This window comes from Colias philodice, chromosome 20 (genome assembly GCF_061535455.1).
Source record: "Colias philodice isolate Cphi_HAF_F1 chromosome 20, ilColPhil1 Martin Lab GWU primary, whole genome shotgun sequence".
Classification (NCBI taxonomy): Eukaryota; Metazoa; Arthropoda; class Insecta; order Lepidoptera; family Pieridae; genus Colias; species Colias philodice.
The window spans coordinates 7,496,210-7,516,051 of NC_143105.1; the positions used below are offsets into that span (position 1 = coordinate 7,496,210).

General features: G+C 33.6%; 2 protein-coding genes and 1 pseudogene across 4 annotated transcripts in view; 1 reads left to right on the plus strand and 2 right to left on the minus strand.

Annotated features, from left to right (window-relative positions):
* Nucleotides 1-19,842, minus strand: part of LOC149479552 (uncharacterized) — a 217,863-nt pseudogene that overhangs the window by 105,203 nt on the left and 92,818 nt on the right. The window lies entirely within an intron of this gene.
* LOC149479553 (putative glutathione-specific gamma-glutamylcyclotransferase 2) lies at nucleotides 238-15,716 on the plus strand. The gene is made up of 3 exons (XM_089708106.1): nucleotides 238-733; nucleotides 4,054-4,089; nucleotides 14,174-15,716. Exons 1-3 carry the CDS (start codon nucleotides 479-481, stop codon nucleotides 14,687-14,689), a joined length of 807 nt encoding a protein of 268 aa, XP_089564232.1. The 5' UTR covers nucleotides 238-478; the 3' UTR covers nucleotides 14,690-15,716.
* LOC149479554 (fibroblast growth factor receptor homolog 1-like) overlaps nucleotides 16,611-19,842 on the minus strand; it is a 69,796-nt gene continuing 66,564 nt past the window's right edge. For both annotated transcript variants that reach the window (XM_089708063.1, XM_089708064.1), the window contains exons 14-15: nucleotides 19,497-19,634; nucleotides 16,611-18,578 (exon numbers count right to left, since the gene is read on the minus strand). In XM_089708063.1, coding sequence (XP_089564189.1) covers nucleotides 18,374-18,578; nucleotides 19,497-19,634 — 343 coding nt within the window. In that variant the 3' untranslated portion in view covers nucleotides 16,611-18,373. The remainder of the gene's footprint in view (nucleotides 18,579-19,496; nucleotides 19,635-19,842) is intronic.

The window sequence follows — 19,842 nt, forward strand, 5'->3', positions numbered from 1 at the left end:
TTAGAATTATCGATAGGTATAATTATTTAATCATTATTATGTCCACATAACAAATGGAACGAAATTTATTTTTAACTACAATAATTTAAAATCGTAACAGAGCGCGGGAAACAGCTGCCGTGTCAACTGTCAATGTCATTAATAGACGTATGTCATTAATTCCGTATCCGATTTTCATTTTTCACTGGACGTCATTCGTCACTCAGTAATCACAGAGCAAGTAATCAGTAATCAGTTCACGATCATATGGCGAGATGGGTGGTGAAGTTATAAAATTATTATCATTTATTTTATAGTATACGATTAACTTCTAAGTGCATTTAGCGAAAGTTCATAATGAGACAGTAGTATAAAAGATAGTTCAAATCTGTGATACTTTAATTATAAGAAGCCTTCATTGGCACTTTCACCCGCTTTTCCCATATATCGGTGTCAATAAAAAGTATTTTTAAGAAAGTTCCGTGGTATAAATTCAAAAATGGAAACAACACAAAATTTTAAATCGGAGGCGAGCACTTCGTACTCTAAATCAGAAGAAAACAGTATAAATCCCAAAATTTCTGCTGATAAAGCTGAAGAAGTAATTCGTAAAGAACCTTTTTGGGTCTTCGGATATGGATCTCTTTGCTGGAATCCTGGTTTTGAATATCAGCAGTCGATAACTGGATACGTAAAGGGATTTTCTAGAAGATTTTGGCAAGGAAATACAACACATCGCGGGACTGATACTCACGTAAGTATATTGAATTGAAATAGAATTAATTACTAAAACTGTTTAAAAATATCACGAAAAAGATAAAATACCACGAAAACTCGATTCAAATTTTGAAAATAAGTAAAGAAGTATTTTCCAATGAAGACATATAAGTATTCCATACATAAAACGAATTTAATTCATTTTTAAGTTTCGAATCTTCATGTCTGGCTGATGCAACTTTTGCGCGTCCTTTCACATTTTTGCACCTTGATCATTCGCCTTGATTATGAAGTTCCGACTTCCAATTTATTTTAAGAAATATTACCATAAATAATTGGAAAAGAAGACATGCACATGTACAGTAGGTAAAAATAGCTTGAGTATTGTCTGTACAGTATGTATATCATACACAATGTCTCATCTCATACTCTTCATGTTTTATTTCATTAATAGATATACAAAATATATTTAGTTAATTCAAACTATCTTCATTAATTGTGTGAATAATTGTAACACCATTTATGATGTGTTCTTATAGATAAGAGTAAGTGGCACTCCAATACATTAATGTGCTTAATGGACTGATAAAATCTAAGCTTATATTGTCAATAAATACTTTGAAAACAAATTAGCAACTGTGTTTGATCTATATTATGTAGACATCAATCCAATATTTCATTTAATTAGTAATGTTCCAGGTATTTCTGTACAGAATCTATACTTCTTTACTAATATAATAAAGCTGAAGAGTTTGTTTGTTTGAATGCACTAATCTCAAGAACAACTGGTCTGATTTGAAAAATTGTTTCAGTGTTAGATAGCCCGTTTATCGAGGAAGGCTTATAGGCTATAATATATCATCTCGCTAAGACCAACAGGAGTGGAGCTCTGCGTATAAAACCACAGGGCACAGCTAGTTAAAAATAAAATAAGACCATATATAATATATTCAAATATATAGTTAAGTTTTGTTTCAAGAACTCGGCTCTCAACTAAAAAAGTGCATATCTCACTAAAGGTCTCAATACTAATTTCCAATCATTACTTTTGCAGCACAAGCACCTTTGTATTTTCAGATGTGACAAATAATAAAATTATACATACTGAGTTAGTTACATTTACTATGTGCTCAAACATTAACATTTGGCTTTGATGAATATATCTAGCAATGTTTTTGTAACAAAAATATGTAACTTTTTCTTACAAAAATATTTACAAATTTGGTTTATTCTATTTATTTGACATTGTAATAAAAAATAAAACATATTATAAACCTTCAGATTGAGATATTTATTATCAAGTGTTGAAGATGCCTTGAATTAAATTATAATATTAATCAGATGTTAATATGACAACAGTAACACATATATTATAACTAGCGGTCCGCCCCGGCTTCGCCCGTGGTACATGTTTAAGTTTTCTCTACATAAGAACCATCCTCGTACTTCCAGGAATATTATTAAAAAAGAATTATCGAAATCGGTTCAGCCGTTCTCGAGTTATGCGCTTACCAACACATTTTGCGATTCATTTTTATATATAAGACTAGCGACCCGCCCCGGCTTCGCACGGGTGCAATGCTGATACTAAATACAGTAAAAGTTCCTTATTCGCGCTTCCTTCATTCGCGGTTTCACTATTCGCGGATGGAAAAAATGCGACCTAAATCCTGTATTCGCGGCCTAAAATTCTTTATTCGCGGATTCAATCGGTACATCGGTACATACATATATGTATTTACCTAAATAAAAACCATTCGTTATCCTTAGTAAACGCTTGAACTACAACTACGAATTTATAATGTCGACTAAAAAAAATGAAAAACGAGTAAAAAGTGACAAGCAATTGCCTAAACCTGAAGATAATACCTAATTAAATGGTAATTAATAAATATGTTTGGTTAAATTAAACTGTTTTCTTTATGTAATTGCTTTTTTATTTCGTCACCTAAGAACGTATCCCCTATAACCCCATACAAATTACCATTCCTTATTCACGGTTTCTCTATTCGCGGCACATTTACGGAACCTATTACCCGCGAATAAGGAACTTTTACTGTACACTACAGAAAAATTGTGAACGTTTTATAGGTATAAAAATATATAGCGGCCCGCTCCGGCATCACACGGGTAACTATAAAATACATAGCCGGGCGGCCGCAAACGCTACGTCCCGCAATTTTTAAATCTGTAATATCTTCGAAAATATTCACTTAAATCATACGGTGTAAAGGGCCATATAGATCTATATTAAATGAACAATGTATCCATGGTATTTAATTGGTTAAGGATTAATGCTGTATTGGTTAAAATCGCTTCGAAAATGAGCCATTATTTGTCGTAAAAAAAAATGACAAAAAAAAGTTATTGTGGGTTATCCATAAGAGATAGACATATACCATCGCGGACTTTTCTGTAGACCTTTTCAATGTGTATAATACTTAGTACATTATTTTGATAAAACTCGTAGGGTTCAGCCTGCGTTTGCAATGTAAGCGGAATAAATGTAATTTTTTACGACATCACATTAGAAACCTCAAAAATAACAGTACTTCTCCACTACTTAATGGATCTTATTATACATATAAACCTTCCTCTTGAATCACTCTATCTATTAAAAAAAACCGCATCATAATCCGTTGCGTAGTTTCAAAGATTTAAGCGTACAAAGGGACATAGGGACAGGGAAAGCGACTTTGTTTTATACTATGTAGTGATTATAGACCAAGTAGATATAATAGATTGCATATTGATTGAAATATTTTCTTTGTTAAGCTTTACTTCGAAATAAGCACAATATACAGACTATAATTGATATTATTATTTACTAGCGGTCCGCCCCGGCTTCGCCCGTGGTACATATTTACGTTTTCCCTACATAAAAACCATCCTCGTACTTCAAGGAATATAATAAAAAAAGAATTATCGAAATCGGTTCAGCCGTTCTCGAGTTATGCGCTTACCAACACATTTTGCGATTCATTTTTATATATAAGAAAGATTATGATAGTATGACAAAAAATAGTAGGTATTGTTACAAAGGTAGTAACTTTCAAAGTTCAAACAGTGCTACATAGAATTTGATAAAAAAAGAGTGTGCCGAACACGTGTCAGAAGTGAAACTTCCATGGCAAGATTAAAAGATACCAAAATCGTCGCCTAACTCCATGACGTGACGGTATTGCCATAACGCGACCATGAAATTTTACTCTCAACGAGCCTAAAAAATTTCACTACAAAAAAAATGTTTTTGTAAAATTGATATTTTTTTCTTTAGCTTGTAAAACTAAACTAACCATATCTTTCTAAAATTCATATTCGTTAAAAAAAATCCTAATAAAAAATTTTTTGTTACAGCCTGGCCGCGTCGCTACTTTAATCGAAGACAATGAGGTATGTAAACATATTCAATGCAATTAGCAATTTTACACATTAAACAGTTATCAGGATGTTTAAACTTTCCTAGCTAAACACTGGCATTTACGAAAAGAACTAATTTCTAGAATAAAGCGACCTATATTTTGTTAAAATTAAAATTAATATGCGCTCTAAACGATCTTGTAATAATCCTACATAGATTTAATCTTTTATTAGGATTTAATAATGAAAAATATAGTTGTCTGAATATAATCTCTATACAAGACTACAAAAATCAGCGTTCAAAGTTTGCTTGCGAATCAATAAACGTATGATAGTAACAAATAGATGACCAATAGCGATTTTACGTAGATTTTTTTCACAAAAAATAGGTTATTTATTGGCATAAAAATGTTGATGTTGGTGAGCATAATATATAGTCTGTATGAGTTATGTGCATTTCTTAATATGTACATTACTTCTAGGTACTGACACTTCGCAATATCTTCGTTACCCATTTCTCATATTCTATACTTAGTATCTTAATATCTACACATACAGATATAAATAAAATAAGATGGGGAATAGTTCGTTGAACCTAGAGCATTAGTTACAGCCCTTTTCTCATAGAAGTTTACAAAATAAGATTACAAGACAATTTACCATAACTGATGAAATAATTTCCAAACGGTCAGTTAGCCTCATTACGAAAACGTTTGATCACAATTCGGGATTTCCTAATAAACCGAAAATTGCCAATTGTTCTAATTTTAACCAATTTTATGGTCAAACTGATTGGGTGGTTTCTGTGCCTAATCTCGAATTTCCCTTCTAATTGAACATTAACTTGCGCAATAAATTGTACCCTAGGAAATATAATCGATGTAGATATGCTACGTTGTTTATGTGGTCATGGAAAGTGTTAATAATAAAAGATCAGCCTTCATCTGTCACACGAACAATGAAATAACCACAAAGAACAACAAATGCTCTTAAGATTAACATACAAATGTATATCTAATTACATTCTTAAAACTTTATAACTACTTGAATAGGCTTTAGAATCGTTACATAATTATATTACAGAGCTGATGAACGGTAAATTTTGGTATTTCTATAGGAGCTATTTTTGCATTAATATTAAATGTTTTCCCTAAGTACGTAAATTATAATACGACGTATTTGTATGACGCAATCAGAACTGCACTGGGGTTCTTGAGAAGAGCCAAGGACCGAGGTACCTTAACCTCTTTATGTTGCAACAATATATTCATAACATTTAAGAGACATACTTTTTATAGTCCGGGATACATCGCCCATTTTTGCAAGTGATTACTATCAAGCTAATTTTTCGTGAGTAGCTTTATTTTGATGAGATGCCCAATAATTTCATGTACGAAACTCTCGATTGTGGTAGCTTACAGAGGTAACAAGAATAAAAATTTTTGATTTGACGGTTCTCAAATATTTATTACGCAATTTGTAGGACAATATGTCTGTTGAATTATATAAGTATTAAATAAGTGAAAATAAAAAAATCAGCTGGTTAGTAATCATTTATGATGACTTCGTTATCGATACACATTGGAAACACTCTTTGATCAAACCATAGATTTTGTAGGACAAATATTTTTTCGAATAATTTAGATAATTATCTTGAGATTGAACAAAAAAAAACATTCAGTTAGTAATTAATATTTGAGAACCATCAAATCAAAATATTTTATCCTTGTTTCCTCTGGTAGCTACCACAATCGAGAGTTTTGTACATGAAATTATTGGGCATCTCATCAAAATAAAGCTACTCACGAAAAATTAGCTTGATAGTAATCACTTGCAAAAATGGGCGATGTATCCCGGACTATTAGAAGTTTGGTGATTTAATATTTTAACCTCATGACCTACTCTACAATAGTCTGCATTTATGAGAATCATAATCAAAAATTACAAAAACTCTAACCATAATAATATGTACCTACTTCAAATAAATAGGACTCAGTTTGATTGCGTTGTTCGAAAAATTATGTCACTACCTAATTTAAAACAAAGTCGTCTGCTGCATCTGCCTATGTTCACGATAAACCCAAACTACTTACGATTTTGAAGGCGCTTCTAGGTGAAGGTTTTAGTAGTTCATTTGTATAAAATTTTATTCTACTCGTGTGATACGAAAAATAAATAATGCTAAAGTACCTTTAAGCATGCCATAAAGAATGACAGATGCTCCAATTTTTTGAAACTTGTACCGTTATCCAATTTTAATGAACATGTGGACAATCGTGCTTCAATTGTCGAGTCATAGGTACATAAAAAACTTGTCATAGAATTCAAAAAACACTTTCATAATAAAAAAAACTAATCTTAATCAAAGTTTAAATTAATTGGTATGGGTAATAAATTATGATCTTGTGTATTGTAGATCTAGAGAAACTAGGTAAAAAATTGTTTTTTTTTATATCTATACTAATATTATAAAGCTGAAGAGTTTGTTTGTTTGTTTGTTTGTTTGAACGCGCTAATCTCGGGAACTACTGGTCCGATTTGAAAAATTCTTTCGGTGTTAGATAGCTCATTTATCGAGGAAGGCTATAGGCTATATACCATCACGCTACGACCAACAGGAGAGGAGCCACGGGGGTGAAACCGCGCGGAGCGGCTAGTTTTCAATAAAGTACCAAAAAAACTCATCAAATCGAGAAAAAAAAGCATCAGAAAAAAACTTAAAACAAAATCTGACGTTACATTTAGGCCTATAAGACATAAGTATATAATCTTAATCATCAAAAGCGGTTCATTGAAGGTAAGGTAAGATACCCAAAAAAATATATACGTAATCGAATTGAGAACCTCTTTTTTGAAGACGGTTGAAAAAAAATCAAAATGCATTTCATACAAAACTTTAATAACCCTACGTAAATAATTAATCAGCCGTAAATAATTTCGAAACAACTGCGTATTGTTTACATTTAATTCCATTATCAGCGGCTATGGTAGCGCGTGCCTTTGTTTATTGTGGTTATCGTCTAAGTTATTTCAATTTATGCTATTCAAATATTAATGTTTATTCAATAGTGATAAACTGACTATGCTACTTTAAACGTTACTAGAGCAATAGAAATGAGAAATGAGGATGGAGGATTATAATATTTTAGTAATAAAAAGTTTGTGAGTATGATTCGTGACCTTATTGCTCATATTTTCTAATACAGATAAAGCGACAAAGTCTAAAGATTAGTACCTAATAGGCTTACTAATAACACACTATTACAATTCCTAGTGTTTTTACTTTTTAAACATTGCAATAGTATAATAGTACTTTTGGTAAGGAACCCTAACACACAAACCGCAGTTCTTAATGCGCTGATTACACCTAACGAGTACAGTGGCGAGTCAGTAAATACGCTCTCGGCCGAGACAGTTGCCGAACCGAGTGGGTGTTTACACGTATTTCACTAGTGGCGAGTCAGTTTAGTTTTGATCACGACGCGGACGTCTGCAATGGATCGAAAAAAAAAAGAATTTAAACGGGTTTTAAATCGGCTGTTACCAGATATTATTAACGAATTGTGGGATTTATTAGAAATAATAAATAAAAATAATAATTCTTTGAAAAAATACAATGACGAAACGAACGAGTGGCGAGTGGCCGAGTGACGCGACGAGTGCGTGTTTATACCTGCCGAGCGGGATAGCGAGTGGGTACTCGGCCGAGTAAACAAATTGGGATTCTAGTGACTGTCTCGCCGCTCTTCTCGGCCGAGTACTCGGCCGAGCACTCGTTGAAGTGTTTATACCAACCGAGCACTCGGCCGAGGACACTGACTCGCCACTGTACTCGTTAGGTGTAATCGCCGCATAAGCGGGTGATCCACTGGCGAGCCGACGAGCCGACGGTTTAGATCGTTGACTCGTTGGCTCGTCGACTCGCGTTGGTGATCCATTAGCGTACCAAACAGTTTACTCTCATCGTTGGCGAAGTCATGGCGTGTTACTTGGGGGTACTTTTAAATCAGGAGAAAGAACAAAAAAAGAAGAAAAGACGCAGATATTGAATGGTGTTTTTAATATCAGATATTGTACCGTTGTGATCATTTTTTTTGGTAGATCTCTAAAAGTTTATTGTACGCGGAAGTTTTTAGCAATTTATTTTTATAGTCTCTGCTGATGTACTTCCATAGACAATCATGTTCCTAAAAACATTTTATAAATTCCGACACAAACTCGCGGCGAAACGAGCGTAAATCCATTTTTGTAGCTAGACGCAGCGCGTGCGGTCTACACGAAAGTCGCAAAAAGACTGTAGGCTCGCCGGCTCGCCTGATCCACTGGCGGTTTTCTGGACCGCGGACTTCGAATTTCAAGCATGCACAACGAGCCAGCGAGCAAATTCGCCGTTCTTTAAGTCCGCAGACTTTTAAGTGCTCCATTGGCGGTTTAGACCTTTGGCTCGCGAGTTCGTTAGCGTACCAGCGGTTTTGCTCGCCAGTGGATCACCCGCTTTACATAGTTATAGTTCGATTCAAACGTAATGGCGATTCGGAAGTTAGGTGCAGGTGGGAGTGCGGGTGCACAAAAGTCACTTAACCTAGTATCTAATATGTGCCTTAACGTCCCGCTAATACCTAAAATTGTTTTCTGCGCATCGGAACGTACGTAGGTACCTACGATGTTCCAAGCCGCCATTAAGTTTCAATCTTACTATAACTCGTCACCAATTTGATATCTCTCCGTCTCTCGATAAAGGGTATCCGGTGCTTTGCGAATTGAAGGCAAGTGCCGGGTGTCGTGCCACGTGACCCTACACATAATCCTGTTATGGTTTTATTTCTATAAATGTCGCTTGCTATCGGATAAAATGCAATCCTATAATGAAGACGTTGTAAGTTGTAACGTATTTAAATTGTTAGTGTCAGTTGATAACTTGATAACTTGTACAATGTACATACTCTTATTTAACGCTACATTTTCTAACACAATTGATATAAAACTACACATTCGACAAATTATAATTTAAATTGAAAATTTTTTAACGTTTTTTGTACAAAATAAACACGAATGTACATTTCAAATTAAAATTAATATCTAAATCAATTCGCGATAATGACCTAGAGCGAAAATAAATATTTAAAAATATATTTTTAGGTTTTGCAAAATCACTCTTTATCAAGAAGCTTATATTTGTATTTTTATCAACAGCTGTTGTGATGAATGACAAGAAAATATAGTGTCTAGACTCTGGATTAAGCCTATTCATCATGATGAAACATTTGAGGCAGTAAAAGTGTCAATATTACGTAAACTCTCAATGTAATGACATCTGTCATCTTTAATCTTATATTTCAATCATTTCATCTTCAAAGAAAGTACAAAAAGCCTACAGACTCTGCTAGTAAATAAGTACAATATTTTTACATAATCTACCTATGTAACAATATTTACTAAGCTAATATTATTAAGCTGAATAGTTTGTTTCTTGAGTTTGAATCTTTAGAACTACGTTTCCGATTTGTGAACTCTCAGTGATATATAGCCCATTTATCGAGGAAGGCAATGGGCTATATACATCATCACGCTAAGACCAATAGGAGCTGAGCAATGCGGGTAAAACTACAATGCACAGCAAGTTATTACAACTAGGTAACAGGAACGTGCATAGAGCATATTGCATATGGAGGCAATACGTTCGTAATATCAAACAAAGCACCTTACAATAATAGCTCTATTATAAAAGATATCGAAACTATAACAATCATATTTTTATACAAAGGTCACTGTTTGAACAATGGACATATAAAACAATATCTCCTTATGTGAATCATATAGGTACATCCTTTATCTTCTATACATACATGCAAGCTCAAGAGTTTGTTTGTTTGAACGCGCTAATCTCCGAAATATCCGGTCCGATTTGAAAAATTATTTCACTGTTAGATATTCCATTTAGCGTGGAAGGCTATATTATCACGCTAAGATCAATCAATGTGGTAAAACTGCGGTTCAAGCTATTCGGACAAAACCGCGGTGCACAGCTCTTTAGATAAATTCGTAACATCTTGACCTGGTTCATTTCTAGTGTTTATTTGGGTTCGACGAAAGATTCGTTGTGATAAAAATTTGCGCAGTTGTCTTCGCTAAAACAAAAATAAACTGTTCTACGCAAAAATGCTACTATTTGTGACGTCACGTGTTTAATTCTTAACGCGCTATCTCAAGACAAATAATACAAACGTTATAAACAACAACATGTTTAGGTCAAAGCTATGTTGTACACATAGATGAGGGGAAAACGTAATCGCGATTAGAATTTTAATCCCTTATAATATAATGAGAAAGTCTTTCTACCTGTTTGTTACGCTTTCACGGCTAAACCAGAGCATCGTTTTGGATAAGAAATTTGCTGATCAATAATACAAAGACTTCTTTTTTCCAATAATCAATCCCTACAGAATTTGAAATGGTGCTTTGTCAGCAGCTTGTGTCAGCTTCAGTTGTTAGTCTTCAACAAATTGATTAAAACTACGCCGCGTGTATGGTAACACGCTTTTGCATTCAAAAGCTTCTTAAAGTATTGACGTAGGTATGATAGAAATAAGAATTTTATGTAACACAGTAGCACCATACTTTCTTCTAACAAGATCATCCATATTATCTAATATTTAGTATATTTATATAACGTCTTATTTTATGTTGTTCACTGCGATAACGCTTATCATGGGACTATTTGGGTGTCTAGACTCTAGACCACTTGTACTATGTATAATTAATAATTATCATATATGATAGCAAAAAGCCAAATATAGATTGCCATAGTATGCATATTCTATGTAATTAATCTCGTTTTTATTGTTAACTAGCTGCGCCCCACGGTTTCACCCGCGTGGCTCAGCACCTGTGGATCTTAGTGTGATGATAAGCCTATTATTATTAGCCTTCCTCGATAAATGGGCTATCTAACACAGAAAGATTTTTTCAAATCGGACCTAGTTCCTGAGATTAGCGCATTCAAACAAACAAACTCTTCAGCTTTATTATATTAAGTTTAGATAATAGCATCCATCAAAATAGCAGAGTAGCTTTAGTAAAGTTCAATTTCAAAAGTTCACCTTGAACAACAAGTTTTTGAGGATTTAATAATAACGTAGATGCTATGACACACGTGAGAAAATTCTCATAAACCCTAGAAAATATCGTGGGCCTCATCTATCTTTAGACGATACTTCCGCGCGCCCTTTTCCCTTACGAAATGTTCATATAATAGAGAAGGTTTAAATATCTGTAATGTTTTGATTCTAAATTAGTACCTAGTAGTAGAGTTCAATGTTATATGTCGGCGCAACGACGATAAACGACTACCCTCAAACTACTAAATAATTATAACTAGCTAAAGTTTGCTTTGATCTTTTTAAATAAGTGGTTGATTCATTAATCAACCACTAATGAAATAATTAAATTAACGAAATAATTAATCTTTGTTAAAAATGATAAAAATTCATTGTAAAAATTCGAGTGGCAACACTCAAACTAATTCTTGTGAGTCATGGTTTGCTTTAAATGCGATCGCCCGACTGCACAGAGCACATTCACTCGCCGGCCGTTGGAGCGTTCGGAGCTCTCTCTAAAATTAGTAATTTCGAAGTGAATTAAAAAGGCAGTAAAAATACCCACAGGCGTTCTACTTCGAGTGTTAGCGCCTGCTCTGATGGTGTTGACGTCAGAATTGCTGACGTCACTCTTTTTAAAAATAGCCTTTGGGGCCCTTCTTCCGTCATCAGAAGTTGGATAGAATTCAAGCTCTCTATTTTTAAATGTTAACGTTTACGTAGTTTTGTAACGGCATACTGGCGTTTGTGTTTTTTCGTGCGTTGTGTAAAGTAAAAGTTTGTTACGTGGATAATTGTAACGGGAGTGTAGTTCACCGAAGGAATTGTGTGTGTTATCTGAGCTGCGCCTCTCTTTGTGATAAGCATAAATCTACGATAACCTCCGAGAAATCTACGAGAACCTTCGAGAATCTGCCTATATCACAAATGAGTAGGTGTTGATCACATGATACGCGAACGGACTGTGTCTGTCATGTGGAGTGTTCAGTATTCTGAAAGGTCAGTGTGGCCGAGGCAGTGTGTTTTTGAAATCCCGAGATGAACTACCGTAGTGTTGTAATACGAGAAAAGGCGTACGAGGACGTACGATTGTCAGTATGGCCGTGTTAGACTTAAAATCTACGAGAACCTCCGAGAAATCTACGAGAACCTTCGAGACTCTCCGAGAACCGACACAAAATACGCCGAGAATCGTTCTCTTCTTCTTTGTCGATTCACTCTTGGCAGAGTGGTCGTGGTCACGTTGAGACATCCACATTGGTAGTGGAGGCGGACACAGCTTTCCGCACGATCTCCCGCCATGTCTTCCTGTTACTAGACTGTCTGGTGCAGTCTGATACACAAATTCCTATAGCAGATTTCACTTGGTCAGTCCAGCGCATTAGTGACCTGCTTTTACAACGAGACATTTACAACGAGGCTGGTGCAGAGCGCGCACCGCCTGTCAGTATGGCCGTGTCGGCGCAACGACGATAAACGACTACCCTCAAACTACTAAATAATTATAACTAGCTAAAGTTTGCTTTGATCTTTTTAAATAAGTGGTTGATTCATTAATCAACCACTAATGAAATAATTAAATTAACGAAATAATTAATCTTTGTTAAAAATGATAAAAATTCATTGTAAAAATTCGAGTGGCAACACTCAAACTAATTCTTGTGAGTCATGGTTTGCTTTAAATGCGATCGCCCGACTGCACAGAGCACATTCACTCGCCGGCCGTTGGAGCGTTCGGAGCTCTCTCTAAAATTAGTAATTTCGAAGTGAATTAAAAAGGCAGTAAAAATACCCACAGGCGTTCTACTTCGAGTGTGAGCGCCTGCCCTGATGATGGTGACGTCAGAATTGCTGACGTCACTCATTTTAAAAAGAGCCTTTGGGCCCTTCTTCCGTCATATACAATACGTAGGTATCGGTGAAAATACTTTTGTAACCGTTCCAAAATTTATTGGCACGTAGCATTTCATTCACTACGTTAAAACTTAGAATCAATATCGTTCTTTACTTCGATTATTGAATCCAAATATGTAGATGGCCGCTCCTGGGAATTTATAAATAAATAAAATTTCACCCGAATTCCGAGGTCTTTACCTCGGATTAAGTATTTTTAACACGGGACAAAGGCCGTGACACATATTGAGGCCGGACTGATAAAACTGGCCAGACCAAATATCAGCTATTTGTAAATTCCTGCACACTCGTATCAAAATATTAATTGATTTTATTATGTCTACATAATGTAAATGTGTGTCGTAATTTCTCTTGTTTTTTATCATAAAAACATGTTGACGATGTATTTTTATATGTATTGTACCATTAAAATAAAATTAACGAAAAATGCACAATTAATCACTTGCTCCATGAGTGATTTTAATTCCTTCCTATTACCTATTTTCTTTAAATAAACCCATGTATCGGATAGACAGTATTTTTTTTCCAATCATATATTATTACTATCTATCGTATGCATCTTCAGGATATATGCGATAGATAATAATTTTATTTCCCAAATTAGAATTAAGACCAATAGGGTTTATTTCACAATGAACACCGATATCTTCAAGTACTAAGGTTACGAAAACTTTACGACACGTTCACAGTGGATGCTAATATGAGGTTATCAGCAAGTTAATAGCTCCACGTGTTTCACTAATGCCAACTATCACCGACCCTTGCTATCGTATATTTATTTCTAGGAAATAAAGGAAAGTTACCTAATTTCCTTGTAACATCAACTGTAAAACCCATTCAAGTACTGTTACAAAGAAAAACGTTTGTAAAAACTACAAAAATGCCACACAAAAAATTCTAGAAGTAAGAAAATAAAACGGAATCTTGTTTACGGAAAATCAACAATAATTCATTTTGAATTGATCCTCACAAATCACGTAATCGAATCGTTTTTATGCATTCCTAGTCTTATCAAGGTTCAATCGATTGAATGCACTACTGACCAATTCTTTTACGTTTATATTCCTACAAAAAATATTTAACCAGACCTGTTTTTATTGTTACAGGGTATCACATGGGGAAAAGCGTTCCTAGTTGCTGCGGATAACAGCGCTGCGTTACCTTACCTCACAACTAGGGAGTGCCAGCTCGGGGGCTACCGGACCTACACCGTCAATTTCCACCCTCGCACTTCCCAGTTCCTTCCAGGAAATAGCAATAACAAAAAAGACGCTCTTCTCTACATAGCAATTCCTGAAAACCGACATTGGCTGGGTGCAGCACCGCTTCCAGAAATCGCAAAGCAAATTCTAGAATGCCGTGGTTCTGCCGGTTCCAATGTAGAATACCTTCTGAGATTAGCGGACTTCATGCGGGAAGAAGTGCCTGAAGCTCTGGACGAGCATTTGTTTTCTCTAGAACGGTTAGTTAGGAAATTCGCAGCGGACATGAAGATAGGGTTACAGTCTCTCATGGGAGAGGCAAGAGAAAGGCAAGAAGAGAAGGAAGCTAAAGCGGTTGTTCCCAGCTCGTATTATGCGTCACGTATTCCGGATAAGAAATTGCGTTGCGTCAATATGTGATTTAGCCTTTATTTCTTCAATTGTGAAATGCCAGGCATTTGTGGCCTAACCTTTGATAATGACATACAAATTGTTTCGTTTCATTCGGAACTGTATTTAAGTGAAATATAAAATGGATTAAAATTGTTTGTATTGGAATAGTGCCCTATGTTGCCGATTCGCTTTCTTTAGTAAAAAGTTTAGGAAAATGTATGTATAGCTGTAAGGAAACAAGCTTTAAGCCGGAATAAGATGTTTCTAGTATTTAAGCTTCTGTTTTGTTTCACATGTGATAGTTTATGCGAGTTCATTGTTTTAATATTTCGTAATAACATTATCTCGAACAATAGTCATATATTTTGTAAATAAACTTGACATTACATGTAATTATGACTAAAATACTTTTCTTTGTTATGACATTATAATTGTATTAGTGTGTATTTAAATTTTAAACTAAAATAATCTAATTTCTGCTATTCATAAAATTTGTTGGTTCTCATAGACCAACTCCTACGGGATTTTGTATTCTAACCGTCAAAAATAAAGAAAAAATACCAGTGATTATATTCATGACAAATGCCATTAATTTTCTAATTTATGCGCATTATGTTATTTGTGTAATAATTAAATTAATTACAGACAGCTTATTTGTAAATATTAATGTTAAAAGTAATATACCAAAAACGAAAAGTATTATGTTTGTTCGAATCTGTTAGGTTAAGTTGGAGATTTTAGCTACGTATATTATTATTTCAAATTGTATATTTTACTTTTGTTTTAGTTAAGAAAATCATTGTTATATGGTATTTTTAAAATACTAATGAGTCAACATGCTTCAGAAATTATGTGTTATTTGAAACCACGAATGTATGTCAATGAACTGTAAACTTAATTATAAAGAAAACACATATTTAAGGTATTATTGTAAATTGACACCGTTTCCTCGAAGGGGACTCAAATTTTGAAGCTAGCGTGATTTGTATGACTTTAATATTTTGTAACTAAAATAAGACCTGCATGAGGCGTAAATAAATGAAATTGAATTATATATGGAGTTTTATTTAATGCTAATCTATCTAAATACCTAGAAAACACACGAAAAATACTTGAAAGACCTGATATGTAAATATTTCTAAATATCGATTCGTTACACACCCATCGATTTTAAACTTTTTGAATGAAAAAATTATAAAATGCTTATAGCACAGAGAATATACCTAATACTAATGCTTATAGTAAAAAGTTGCAAAAGTATGCCTTTTCGCATACGTAGTTGCGTAGTTTTGCTAGTCTATCTATTATCAATCCTTATTCTACTAATTTTACAAACACAAGCCATTAGGTACTCTTCACATTTGAACGAAATCCATTACCCAACGATACTTTTTTGGTCTGCCACTGCCCTTTATCCACATTCAACTCAGTAAAATATCTTCCATCCCTAGACCTACATTGTTCTATAATTGCTTAGTAAGGTTCAACTTAAAAACTTCTCATATATTATATTATATTTTCATTCTATAATATTATTCATTCTGGTCACAGTTAACACTAAACACGTGTTCATACGATTATTACACGTGTGGTTTTGAGTCAACTCAGCGTATCACAATATGGCGAGGCGCAGCGCAGTGCCTTTTTAATTATCAAACTATTATCGACATTGTCCTAATTAAAATAATGTTCAAAATTAAATAACAACAATTTATTTCTGAGGAGCATCGAAGCGTCAGGGGGTGTCTGTTGGATATTATGTTCAGAGTGATCCCTTAGTTCTAGGTATACGCTAAATACCACGGGCGAATCATGGTCACACCTAGCGGTAGGTACTAAGTATAAAACTTGATTAATTGCTAGTAATAACTAAATATTATGTAGGTGGTCTTATATGTAGTATCATTCTAATATAACAATTACAGGGATTAAAAAGAAAACAAACTAATCATTTGCACTAGCATTCTTTATTCACATCATAGTCCCATACAACATAAAATAACATACAATCAAAAGAATTATCAAATATACAAACAATTTGGTACGTATTTCGTCTCTCCATGAATAAACATCATCTATATTTATTAATACCAATTTTAACTTTTTTTTCTAAACACAATACACAATAAACTATATAATTTTCTAAAATAATTATTTACTTACTGATTATTGTGAAATGCATATTTTATGGACTCATACATTCACTCCATTTATTTATAATACAGTAATTTTTATTTACAGGACAACATAAACATACATTTATTATTAGATATTAATCAGTTTTTAAAATTGAAATACATATTACCAAAGAGAGCATTATATTATTTGAAGTGTTTGTGGTTTAAATGTAAATCTAATATATTTACATTATTAATTTCTATATAATATCAATTCAATAGCAATTATAACTTACAACTAGTTAAGTACAAAAATAATTTGGTGGTGAAATGCATTAATAACATAAACTGGTGATGTCATAGACTAGAGATTCCAGAGATACAACACTTAAATATATAAAATTAAGAAAACAAGTGCTCTACTGCTTATATCATGTCAATAATTTACTATATGATTTTTAATGAAAAAAATAAGATTAATTTTATTTTGAATGAAATTAAGTATTTTAAAATACCATAATAATTATTATGCTAGTTACTGTTTCCAATTTATAAGGCACAATACAATCTCACAGTCATAAAATACTTGACTATCCTAATTTTCAAAATAATACTTTTATAATACATCGATTCGTTCAAGCTTTGGTTTAATATGTACAATTTAATAACGCATGCACACAAAATAAACGAATATTTACAACAATACCTATGCATATAATATGGTAAATAAATAAAAAAAGAATAATATTAATTATTCAGTCAATAAATATGTGACGCCTTGCGTAAATGTAATATACTTAATTCTAAGATTTTTCGTAAAAATCACCATTCGTGATTTAGGTGGGCATTTTCAAAAGTTTAAAAATGTTTTACATTTCTCATTTTCAATTGCGTACATTATTTTGTCAGGAGTGTTTTTTATTTCGAGTAGGCACGATATCTTCAAATACAGTTAGTATAAAAACCTTATTTACTTCACAGGTAATAGAGTTAAAATGAATATAGTACTTGAAGTCAAATCAATTTTAGTTAAGTTTTTATTGTCAAAAAACATTTTAACACCACATTTTTATCAGAAATCGAACTTAATTTTTTACATTTCATATAATATCGTGTTCGAGGTACCTATTTAAATAGTGTATCTAGTACATAACTAAAGAAATGAATGAAATTTCTTTGAATGATCAATAAGCAAAAAGATTATCGTATTTGACAATCACATATATTGATCATTTTCAAATAATTAATCATTTTATTATCAGCAATTTTAATTATGCTTATATCAGTTACTATATAACATTAAAAATCTATATTAATTTATTGTCATGTACAAATATGAAATACTCTGTGCTCAAATATGAAATATTTTCAGGCGCTTTTAACTTTTGAGCTTATTTGCTTTTTATAATACTTAACTCGAAATACAAATTCTCATCTCAAGACCAGCAATCACAATAACCGCAGAAAGTTAACCATCTTGAATACGCAAAAGACAACCACGTAATAATTCCTAGAGCATGCTCAAGTATTATCACAACTCCAAAATTGACATGTTCCCTTCAAAATTCTATAAAAATCCTATTATACCAATAGTTTATTTTATAAAAGGAAATTCACTGTCACTTTCATCCCCAGAGCCATCGTAACTTGAAGGCGGGGTGTCTAACTGTGGAAGACCTAGATCCAGGTATTCCTGGTTCGCTGTGACTGTTAGTATTTTATCTAGGTCTTCGACCAGTTCTGTGAAGGAAGGTCTGTCGCCCGGAGAGAAGGACCAGCATTCCCGCATTAACATGTAACTGAAATAGAATAAAACTTATTAATTTTGTAGCTAGAAGATGTTTATAGTAATGTTAGGTTTATAATAAAAACAGTACAAGTAATTTTTGTAGGGAAAAATAGTTATCTTTTTTAATATATATAAATCTCGTGTCACAATGTTTGTCCTCAATGGACTCCTAAACCACTTAACCGATTATAATAAAACTAGATTTCCGCCCGCGGCTTCGCCCGCGTTTGCAAAGGAAAACCCGCATAGTTCCCGTTCCCGTGGGATTTCCGGGATAAAAACTATCCTATGTGTTAATCCAAGTTACCCTCTATATGTGTGCTAAATTTCATTGTAATCGGTTCAGTAGTTTTTACGTGAAAGAGTAACAAACATCCATACATCCATACATCCTTACAAACTTTTGCCTTTATAATATATATTAGATTCGCACATCATGTGCAGTTCGATCCAACTTGAGAGATAGGATAGTTTAAACATGTAGGTACAAGGGCGAAGCCGGGGCGGACCACTAGTTAATATTATGAATGCAAAACTACGATTACAACTCAGTCAATTATATGTATTTAAGAAACTAGTATTGACTAGTGCTACAAAATTTTGATGTATTTATTTTGTTTTGAACAAGGTTTTTAAAGGGAAAGAACATAATATTCCCACATACAACACACAAACTAGTGACTAATAAAGATATAATGTACAAAATTGCAAAGCAAATATCTCAATTCACTCCTGATACATCTAGGTATTCCTTCTAGTATAGAAAACGAACAAATCACAAGACATATATGAGAAAATTATTAAAAATAGAAACAATTCTGTAACGAGGAAGGATTTGAGCCCGCGTCTTTCTGTTTATTAAGGGAAAATAAGTCATTTTTCAAGTTATTTAGTTAATGGGGAAATAAGTCCAATAATGATAACTCACATCTCCAGGCTGCAGCAGGGCGGCTTCTCCATGCGGTGTCCCGCGCTGAGGTGCTGGTACATGTACTGCCCCGCCACCGCGGGGTACGGCGTGCCGCCCAGCGTCATTATCTCCCACAGCAGCACGCCGAACGACCAGCTGCAGACAATATTGGATTATTATTGACTAATGTCAAAAGAGCACTCAGCAGATGATGGAATTTTTTGTATATAAAAAAGACGGGTTGATTATTAACGTTGAGCATGTTTGATATTTTGGAATGGTATCCGTCTTACGCTTTTTCGATCAGGTCACGTGTCCTGACGCGAGTTTAAGATTTTATACCCATTACAGAAATAGTGCTCAA

Bases quoted from the DNA above. Each gene is read 5' to 3' on its own strand.
- LOC149479553 (XM_089708106.1), top strand. From the start codon at position 479: ATGGAAACAACACAAAATTTTAAATCGGAGGCGAGCACTTCGTACTCT. The intron at 734-4,053 runs GTAAGTATATTG...TTTTTGTTACAG, and splicing joins ATCGCGGGACTGATACTCAC to CCTGGCCGCGTCGCTACTTT. The intron at 4,090-14,173 runs GTATGTAAACAT...TTATTGTTACAG, and splicing joins CTTTAATCGAAGACAATGAG to GGTATCACATGGGGAAAAGC.